General features: G+C 42.6%; 1 protein-coding gene across 1 annotated transcript; it reads left to right on the top strand.

Annotated features, from left to right (window-relative positions):
• Positions 1-2,210: 2,210 nt before the first annotated feature.
• Positions 2,211-9,945, top strand: LOC106583344 (putative nuclear hormone receptor HR38). The gene is made up of 7 exons (XM_014167428.3): positions 2,211-2,368; positions 4,753-5,585; positions 5,794-5,923; positions 6,360-6,523; positions 6,800-7,002; positions 7,119-7,297; positions 7,577-9,945. The coding sequence occupies exons 2-7, from the start codon at positions 4,755-4,757 to the stop codon at positions 7,837-7,839; spliced, it is 1,770 nt and encodes a 589-aa protein (XP_014022903.1). The 5' UTR covers positions 2,211-2,368; positions 4,753-4,754; the 3' UTR covers positions 7,840-9,945.
• The last annotated feature ends 713 nt before the right edge of the window (positions 9,946-10,658 follow it).

Raw genomic sequence — 10,658 nt, forward strand, 5'->3', positions numbered from 1 at the left:
CATGTTTTACTGTACATACTGTGTGCTGGGATTGGGATGGATTCAAAGTCAAGGGAGGAATTTGGAGATATGAGTCATGTCATTGCACTGTGGCCCTGGCCTGCCTGCACTGGGACTGGAAAGAGAGCAGAGTGCAGACATAGACAGTAAAGTGCAGGTGCTCACATTTACTGCAAGGGTACAGGTGTAAGACTGGGCCTTTTGTATAAGTAAGGGTTGTTCTCTGATATTGTTAGCAACATTAACATCTTCATACTAAGATACAATACTTTGCAGTATGACCCCAATGAGAGTGAATGAGGAAGTCTGGAGTCACACACACATGAACACACACACGCGCGCATGCTTGTTTGTGTTTTTTAGGCCTGAACTAGGCTTCATCTTTGTCTGAGAAACCGATCCTTGTTGTTCAATAGAGTAGTAGATTGTCATACTGTCCCATATTGTTGACTGACACACATTACACTTTCTGACTCAACTAAAGTTGCTAGGTACTCTGCTGGTATAGGATGAAGTTTCCCGTAGACCCTGATCTGGGGTCACTTTAGCTTTTTCCCCACTAATGTTCAGGGTTACGATTGAGGGAGGGGAAACTGATCCTAGAGCGAGCGGTACTCTGCTACCAGAATGATCAAAACTTGCAGTAAATATAAGTTTCTGTGGAAACTTCCCCAGAGGAAGTGGAGATGGCAAAATGAAGGCTATACGAGGGATGTCAAACTCAATTCCTGGAGGGCCGAGTGCCTGCTGGTTTTGTTAGTTTTTTTATCAATTAGTCATCCAGGTAAGGGAAGTTCCTTACTAATCAATTACCTTCATTGATCAATCAAGGGAGGAGCAAAAACCCGCAGGCACTCGGCCCTCCATGAGTTGAGCTGGGTATTCAGTCCCTGAATTCTGAGCATTTACCTGTCGAGAAGGTGCCAACACCTTTACAGTTGTTTTACTGCCCTGCATGACTTTAGGGCTGTAGGGATACACCTGTCTGTACTTGTTGGCACTGTAATAATAATACCTTGATGCAGCCACGTGTAGATGTTTCCCACTTGTTACGCTTCAAGCAGGGCTTGGCTTTTCTCGCGTACACACACCCTCAACACACCCATGCATACTACAACTTGACGAGATGCATCTACTCTGCATTCCAATTCTCCACCCTCTTCCCTGAAGTGTGCACTTGGATTTAAAAGCATAAGATTGTTATAAGCATGGACTGTTCACCAATCCTATACTTTTAAATCTATGTCGTGGAGTGCACAAATGCTCACTTTGGGGAAAAGGGTGGAGAATTGGAGCACAGGCCTCCTAGAATGTAGGCTAGTGTAATTATATAGTCCAGCTGATTAATAAAAAGGCCTTCATACAATATCAAATCAAATTGTATTTGTCACATGCGCCGAATACACCTTGCAGTGAAATGCTTACTTACAAGTCCTAAACAACAATGCGGTTTAAAAAATATAAAATAAATAAAATATACCTTTAAAAAAAATATGACTAAGAAGTAACAAATAATTAAAGAGCAGCAGTAAAATAACAATAGCGAGGCTATATACAGAGCGTATGCAATATGTTATTAATGTGTTATAAGGTTTACACTTTACATACAGTGCCCATTTTTACTGTGTAATTATTCCTGTAAGTACAGTTTAATAAGTATTGTAATTACTCAATTGTTCAAATTTTACTTAGAAGATAGGCTACAGCTATATAAACTCCCTCAACTCCCTCCCTGTTTGCAAATGTCACTGTTTACAAATGGTATGTTAGACTAGATATATTAGCCTATATATAGGCTACATTGTGTACCATTTGAATAGCCTATAGTTAGGCCTATGCTATTTAAATAGATTTAAACAAAACGATCCAACATATAGTCTTTACAAGGACTTTCCTATGACAAACCCTTAATTACGTTATCTCTGTCACTCATTTGGCAGTTATAAACTTTGCTTTAAGCATAAAATGCAATCATCTGACGTTTATTTTTGGCCTATTCCAGGCAGTTATAGCTCTACGCGTGTAACCTGGTCTAAATTTAGATCAAACGTTCCGCCGTCGCTTGCGTCAATGGAATCCCGAGCGTGCGTCAGAGTATAAGGACGTCTGTGTGAGAACGATGCCATTGGCTCCTGACCCGGAAAAATCACCGCCCCCTTTGCCATTTTTGCGGAAAGACACGCCTAGAGCCGGGGCCACCCGACGTAACGGCAAAATAAAAGTGACTGTATATATTACGCTCTACCCCAAGTCTGGAGATTTCATTCCCTTTCTGAACTGTAGACAGAGGTTTAATACACTTGATGCTTCTCCATCACTCGGAATAAATGAAAATCTGTCTAAGGAATTTAGAGGATTTATAGATCAGGTTAGTAAAAGGTATTTCTTATTATTTTGCATGCATGCTAGTGGTCTTCACTGTTTTGTTATGGATCGGATTGGCAAGGATGATTTTTTTTAATCTTCGAAAACTTTACCCTCCTAAAGAGCTTACTTATTGAATGATTTGTGGCATTTTAGCGTACTTGCAATGACTGTAAAAAAAAATTCTTGATCATGAGATAAAGTAGCCTAGTCTCTTTCTATTTTCGAATGACATATACAGAAAAGGCAATGTGTAGCTATACCATTCGAATAGGCTACAGCTGCTTAAAACTGTTAATCAAATAATAACTTAATAACATGTCAGACCAAATTATAGATGTCTTGGATATCATTGTAGACTTGACTGCATTCAACACTGATCGCTATCACACTTATGAATTGACGATGTGTTGTGTTGCAACCAGCCGCACACTCCCCCAGTTCTTTATCATTGACAGATTTTTGCCTCGCACGTTTCAAAGCCGACCTGTTGACTATGCTGTTTAACAGGGCTATTTAAATGACCTTTTATATGGGGCCAATAGGGGTGTATTGATGGTCTGAAATAGATGAGAATATGAGTGGTAGGCTATTTATAGTTTTGTAATATTTGCTCTTCATGGTCAGATATTAAAAACTTAATCCATGTGTATTATTTTATTATATGAAATAAATAGGCTGATGCATCACATTATTAACTTAGGCTACTAATGACAAAGATCAGACAGGTGGCGATGTGGCCACTAGTTTTACTGGGTGTTCAAGAGGAGGCAGTGGCGCTATCGGATGTCTCACTCTTGTCTCTCTTGTCCTCATCTTGTCCTCATCTTATCAGATGCACACATATCCATGTTACACATGGGGTTCAGAGGTTAACTTGTGACCTTTTGATGTAAGCACCCTTTTTATAGGTCAAGGATGTTTCTTACTTTAGTTTGTGTGCAACAAGTGTATAGTTTCTCTCACCAAAGCACATGCTAAGAGGTAAAAACACAAGTCACTGTTTAGGGGCAGAATAGCTTACACTCAGACATGTTGTTGGTGATGATACACTATATATACAAAAGTATATGGACACCCCTTCAAATTAGTGGATTTGGCTATTTCAGCCACACCGTTGCTAACAGAGCCCTGACCTCAACCCCATCAAACACCTTTGGGATGAATAGGAACGCAGACTGCGAGCCAGGCCTAATCGCCCAACGTCAGAGCCTGACCTCAGTAATGCTCTTGTGGCTGAATGGAAGCAAGTCCCCACAGCAATGTTCCAACATCTACTGGAAAGCCTTTCCAGAAGAGTGGAGGCTGTTATAGCAGCAAAGGGGGGGACCAACTCCATATTAATGCCCATGCTTTTGTAATGAGATGTTCAACAAGCAGGTGTCCACATACTTTTGGTCATGTAGTGTATAAACAGGAAAAAGCAGTGATTCCACATAAATTCAAGTATTTAGGATAATTGTTTATTTTATATTGCTTTTAGTCATGCCAGAATATCTTGAGATATTCAAAGCTTTGACTGACCACAGCCTTCATTGCGATTTTAACTGAAATTGAATTAAGACAATAATTAAGATATGATTTGGATCAGATGATTATAGCTACAGATTAGTGAAAGAACACCTCCTGGAGAAAAATCCTCCAGATCCGATATTGTTCTGATATGGACAGTTCTGAGAGGTAGACATGAATCACATAGACATGTCCAGCTGCTAAAGACACCTTAGCAGCTCGCCACAGCCCTCTGCTCCACCAGACCTGCCACCTTCCCCTCTTCAGCTGGCATTTAGCCCACCGTGGAACCCAATCCCCAGACCTTGGGTAGGAGGGTTGCCCTGTTCATAACCGAAGGGGTGGGTTTCAAAGCATTCAAAGCCAGTAACCAATATCCTCCAGCAAGACTATCTCCCCATCAGCCAGTCAGCCGGCTTTCTAAGAATCACCAAAGGGCTACCAAGAGGCCTAAAGCTGTGGCAGCGTGAGGAGAGGGGGGAAATGGAAGTGTTTCTGTATGGGATGATGTCAGGATGCGCTGTTGGAGAGGTGTTAAAAAGGGATCCCTAAGACGGGTTAAGTTTCTTTAGTGTTGTTGACTTAAGTGATTAGTAAGGAGGCTTGCAGATGATGGTTGTAGAGTTGTTTACAGGTTATTGCACCTGGTTTGGCTGGAGAGATGGTGAACTTGGAGCGTTCGGCAGGTGGGCCTATAAGGTCTACTCATGCTACATTACTTAACATAAATGGCACCATTTCAATCATTTCATAATTTCAGCAGTTATGTTGGCCTCACGTTTTGATAGAGAACAACAATTAAGATCAACGACTACAGAATGCAACTATTTGGCTTCAGAATATTTTTCTTAAATATTGTTTAATTTATTTTTTTAGCAATGCCCTGTGTTCAAACTCAGTATGGAACTGTGCCCTACGACAACAACTACTTTATCTCTGAGTTCCTGAACCCTGACCTCAGTGCTAAGCCAGCCATGGACGTCGGTGCCCAGCGGGACCAGCTCACCGCCTCCTCCCTCCCCAGCATCAACACCCTGGTGGGCAGCGGCTACGTGGGCGAGTTTGATGCCTACTCCTGCCAGATCACTACCTCTGCCTCCAATGCCTCCTCCGGCCCCGCGGCCGGCGGCAGCTCCAGCCCTCAGGCTCAGCACTCAGCCTTCAAACTGGACGACCTCCAGGTGTACGGCTGCTACCCGGGCTCCTTTGCCCTCAGCTACCTCGACGAGACGCTGTCCTCCTGCGGCTCCGATTACTATGGCAGCCCTGCATCGGCCACCGCCTCCCCACCCACCCCGGGCTTCCAGAGCCAGCCTGGCTCGGCCTGGGACTCCCCCTTCAGCCCCTACTCCCCAGGCCCTGGGTTCTGGGTGGCTGATAAGTCAGGCCTAGCTCAGCAGCCCTCCTTCTTCACCTTCACCCCCCCGGTGGAGCAGCACTCCCCCCTGGGGCAGCATCAGGGCCCCCAGCAAGGTGAGGAGGACCCTTTCTTCCAGCCCTCACAGCAGCACCCCTCCCCTCTCCATTACACACCCTTATCCCTGGACCAGGTGTCCCTGGACAGCCCCGGGTTCACGGAGGGGCCTATGTTGTCCCCTAAGATCGGCAGCCCCGGGGCCAACGAGGGTCGCTGTGCGGTGTGTGGGGACAACGCCTCCTGTCAGCACTACGGAGTCCGCACCTGTGAGGGCTGCAAGGGCTTCTTTAAGGTAGGACGCTTCACAGTACTTATATTATTATTTCACAGGCTGGCTGCATAGGAATTTTTTATAATTCTGTTACACATAATAACCTATTCATACATTAACTTGGCTCCAGTTCTAGTAGAAGTGTGATTATAAAAGAGAAAGGGGAACATTGAGAAATGTGCAGGAAAATAATCACACTGTTCTTTGTTTTTATTTTCACTTCTTGCAGCGAACTGTACAGAAGAATGCTAAATACGTGTGCCTAGCCAACAAAGACTGTCCAGTAGACAAGCGGCGGAGGAACCGGTGCCAATTCTGCCGTTTCCAGAAGTGCCTTGTGGTGGGAATGGTGAAAGAAGGTAATGCCATGTTACACCCCCTTAAAGCCTTCAGTGACTATTATATTTGAAGCTCGAACTGACAGTCATGTGAAACCCAAGCTCGAACTGACAGTCATGTGAAACCCAAGCTCGAACTGACAGTCATGTGAAACCCAAGCTCGAACTGACAGTCATGTGAAACCCAAGCTCGAACTGACAGTCATGTGAAACCCAAGCTCGAACTGACAGTCATGTGAAACCCAAGCTCGAACTGACAGTCATGTGAAACCCAAGCTAAGAATGACAGCAATGCTAAACTGAAGCTTTTACAGTGCCCACTCGTAGAAAAAGAGAAACTGAAATGGATATAGCAATTGTTTAGTGAAACGGAGGCTTGCGGTGACAGTCATATGAGAATCTCAGACATGTACAGTCAGTGAGAGTATTTGTTGTTATTTCTCTCTCTCACTTACAGTCGTCCGCACAGACAGCCTGAAAGGTCGCAGGGGTCGTCTGCCCTCTAAACCCAAGACTGTACCAGAGTCAGCGTCCACCACCCCACCCATCAACATCATCACCTCTCTTGTCAGGGCTCACATAGACTCCAACCCCGCCATCGGAAAACTGGACTACTCCAAGGTAAGACCTCCAGACCTTGTCAGGTGACTCATGGAACAGCATATTATTGGTTGTCTGTTAAGTGCCTGCAGTAGCTCGTCTTTGCTGTTGAATCTCTCTCAGAATTTAGCCCATTGCTGTTGCTAAAGTTAAGCTTCTTGCTTTAATATCGTTGTTGTTATGTAATTCATCTTCTTTGATTGAAGTGATCTTGATCACATTTCACACTATATGTTATGACGAGATGGACATCAGAGGCAGTGAGTCATCCCTTTCTTTTCTCTTTCCACTCCTCAGTACCATGAGACAGTGGCCAGCCTATCAGAGAAAGAGGATGCCAACGACATCCAGCAGTTCTACGACCTGCTGACTGGCACCATGGATGTGCTGCGGAAATGGGCCGAGACCATCCCAGGATTCACCGCCTTCTGCCCAGAAGACCAGGAGCTGCTCCTGGAATCTGCTTTCGTGGAACTCTTCATCCTCCGGCTAGCATACAGGTATAATTACCACTGTAAACATTGGCAGAGGCACAAATTTACTGTATAATTCCTTAAAAAACACAAATGTGCACCCAATGTTTCTGCAATATATGTTAAGACTGTTCTGTCTCTAGGTCGAGTCCTGAGAAGAACAAGCTGATCTTCTGCAATGGTGTGGTACTTCACCGTATGCAGTGTGTGAGGGGCTTTGGCGACTGGATCGACTCCATCATGGACTTCTCCCAGAGCCTCCACCGCATGAACCTGGACGTGTCCTCATTCGCCTGCCTCGCAGCACTCGTCATCATCACAGGTGAAACACATTCACATGCAAACACACGAAGACAGACAGACAGACAGACAGACAGACAGACAGACAGACAGACAGACAGACAGACACATACAATTTCACTATAATGTTAGTTTTAGTGAACCCCTTCTCTGCTCCACTAGTAGTTGAAAGCAATAAGTCTGGTAAGTTCTGGTTACTCAACTGAAACACTCATATTATATGCTTGTGGTATATAGCCTGTCACAAGCCCATTTATTAATGTGTCTGATCAAGAGGTTTCTCCTTGTTGTTTCTCCTCAGATCGCCATGGCCTTAAAGAGCCCAAACGGGTGGAGGAGTTCCAGAACCGCCTCATAACCTGTCTGAGGGACCACGTGACTGGCAGTGGCTCCGACGCGGGGCGGCCCCAGCCCAACTTCCTGTCCCGTCTGCTAGGGAAGCTCCCCGAACTGCGCACCCTCTGCACCCAGGGCCTGCAGCGCATCTTCTACCTGAAGCTGGAGGACCTGGTCCCCCCACCACCCATCGTAGATAAAATCTTCATGGATACCTTACCTTTCTGAAAAGACAGACAAAAAGAGGAAGAGGAATGATTAAGTGATGATGCTGAGGGGACAAAAATATGATAAACTGAGGAGGTGAATAGGGGGCCGTTGTCTGTGTCCATTACATTTGGGACTTCTGAGGGTCAGTGCCCCTTTCCAGTGCACTGACTTGATGAAAAGTGTCGGATTCTGCCTCTGGTCCAGTGTCTAAAAGTGAGGACTTAGACTGTATTTTTCTCACATTTAGTTTAATAACAAAAACCTGTGGGTGACAGAATTGGATGTTTATTTTCCAATCTGTGGAATTATTCTGGACAATTCATTCAACAAGAGAGAGGAAGACATGAGATAACATTTCTAGTTTTTGGTCTCTTTTGTAAGTGTGACTTTGTAGAGTGGCTTTATCGCTATGCAAAATGTGTACGTTTTGTGGTTTTGCACGCTGCAAGATATTGAGAAACAGTTGGTGTGTATGTACAGCTCTGAGGGGGAAAAGCAGGCATGTTCACACCTGAACACCCACTTAAACCTAAGTTCTCAAAAATCCTATTGAGTTTCCAAATCCCAACACAACTTAATTTAGTAGCTGTTCAAAGTTGACACATAGGGAGGCCAACAGTGTCAAACACTGGAGTCTCCAGTCCACTAGCCTTTCTCAAAGACAACTGTTGCATCCTACATTTCAAAGTGAGTATTTTCACTGAAACCATGATAATAATAATAGCCATTTGTAGTCCTGATACCACACATTTGCACCTATAGAAGGTCGGACCAAAGGGTAGCTGTCTATCTGTCTGCAGTGACAGTTGGCTATTGTTGTGACATTTACAGCTCATCAACCATAAAGCCTTAATGTACTTTAAAGGCCCAGTGCAGTCAAAAACGTGATTTCCCTGTGTTTATATTTTCACACTATGAGGATGGAATAATACTGTGAAATTGTTAAAATTATGATAATGCCCTTTTAGTGTAAGAGCTGCCTGAAATTTCAGCTTGTTTTGGTGGGATGGAGTTTTGGCCTGCCTGGTGACATCACCAGGGGGTAAATTAGTTAATAGACCAATAAGAAAGAGAGTTCTAAACCTTTCTGCCAATAACAGCTAGTTTTCAGTTTCCCCCTCCCCACCCAAAATTCTTGCTTGAGAAATTGCTTTTTGCAAAGAAGCCATTTTTTAAATGTTTTATTACCATTGTAATTGAAAAAAATCACAGTAAGGTACTTACTTCATTATTTTGATTGAGATAAAAATGGCTGCATTGGACCTTTAAAAGGTGTCATCATTTTTACTCATGCCACAATGCAACAAGTATTGCGGTTTTGTAATGGCAGGAGAATCATATCACTGAAACTATTTTTTTTCCCTTAAAAAGAGAAAAATGCCAGCAGAATTACAATGTTTAAAAAGTGCCTTTAAAAAAGTTGAAGACCTCCTGTGTATTCAGGTTTTCATTTCAACCATCTCACTGATAGAAACTCTGTAAATCTATTAATTTGATGTCAGCAACAACCAGATGACAAAACATTCAAACAGACTTGGTGAAGTTTGATTGGCTGAAATGAAAATGTGCATACCAAGAGTTACTTGAAAACGGAGGTTAGGAATCTCATGGTTTGGAATAGCCTAAGAATAGTCTAGGGATAAAAATCATAGAATACATTTCATTTTTTGAATGTGAGAGAGTATTAAGTTTCACACTATAGCTGTAACATGGATCCACTCAAAAGTGTCCCTTAATGCTCTATAGCTTACTATCTTTATCCTTAACTGTGTGAATCTATAAACTTCTGCTACTGTAAGGGTTGCCTTACACACGCTCCTTCAGGAGGAGTGTGTGCAGTTTTATAAAATGTAGTTATTTTTATTTTGTTCTTGAAATGAACTTCAAGTGATTTCTTAAGTCATTACACAGTGAAATGTGACAAAAGGACGAGCAGCTAAGAGCACTTCAGCGTTCTAACACAGTATACAGATTTATACAAAAATGTTCTATGTTTGTTTGTGACGTGTGTATACTTATAACATAAATACTTTATATTTGTGAGTTTTCGTAATGTGGTACATACGTATATATATTCAGAGGAAGAAAAAGTATTTAATATTAAAAGAACATTTCAAAATACAACATTTGTTGCCATTTTTCTTAAATGTCATGATACTATTTCACAGACAATTTTTACTACACATACTTTTATGATGGTGTGTGTGTGTAGTAAAAACTATCACCAGATTCTGAGTTCTCTGGTATCTCCAAAGAAATCAGTGGTTAAACCACATAAGATGATGTCAAAACTATTTCCTCTAGTCTACAGGCTCTTCTGCAGCCGAAGTTATACACCATTGGTTTGATTTTCATGACATCATAACAGGAAGCAGTTCGTTCCTTTCGGTTAAACCACTAGCATAGTTTCTAGATAAGATTGATGGAAGGGGAACTTTCATGCTCTGTGCCACGCAGGGGCACATGACGTAATAACTGTGTGGGAGTCTGTGTCTTTTCCATAGTATTGTCTAATCATATTATATGAATGCCTAAAATAGCTTATACCAACCAATCAACTCACAAATAGCAACACTATATCAACCAATCCACTCACAAATAGCAACACCTTACAATATGAATGTTGGTTGTTCCCCTTTGAGTTGCTTTGTTATTGGGCTGTATGAACCACATACTCTATTAAATAAAGTATGGCACGGCTATGCTGTAGTATATGCCATCAAATACAGTAGGGAGACACAAGTCACCTGAGCACATATTCAGATTGTTAGATTTAGCAACTCATCTTTGATTGCAATAATAAATATTGTTCTAAGCTTTTCACAAGTTCACAAAGT

This window comes from Salmo salar, chromosome 22 (assembly GCF_965601325.2).
Source record: "Salmo salar chromosome 22, fSalSal1, whole genome shotgun sequence".
NCBI lineage: Eukaryota > Metazoa > Chordata > Actinopteri > Salmoniformes > Salmonidae > Salmo > Salmo salar.

Coding starts and splice junctions, on each gene's coding strand:
- LOC106583344 (XM_014167428.3), top strand. CDS start 4,755: ATGCCCTGTGTTCAAACTCAGTATGGAACTGTGCCCTACGACAACAAC. Junction 6,524..6,799: donor GAAAACTGGACTACTCCAAG/GTAAGACCTCCA, acceptor TCCACTCCTCAG/TACCATGAGACAGTGGCCAG. Junction 7,003..7,118: donor ATCCTCCGGCTAGCATACAG/GTATAATTACCA, acceptor TTCTGTCTCTAG/GTCGAGTCCTGAGAAGAACA.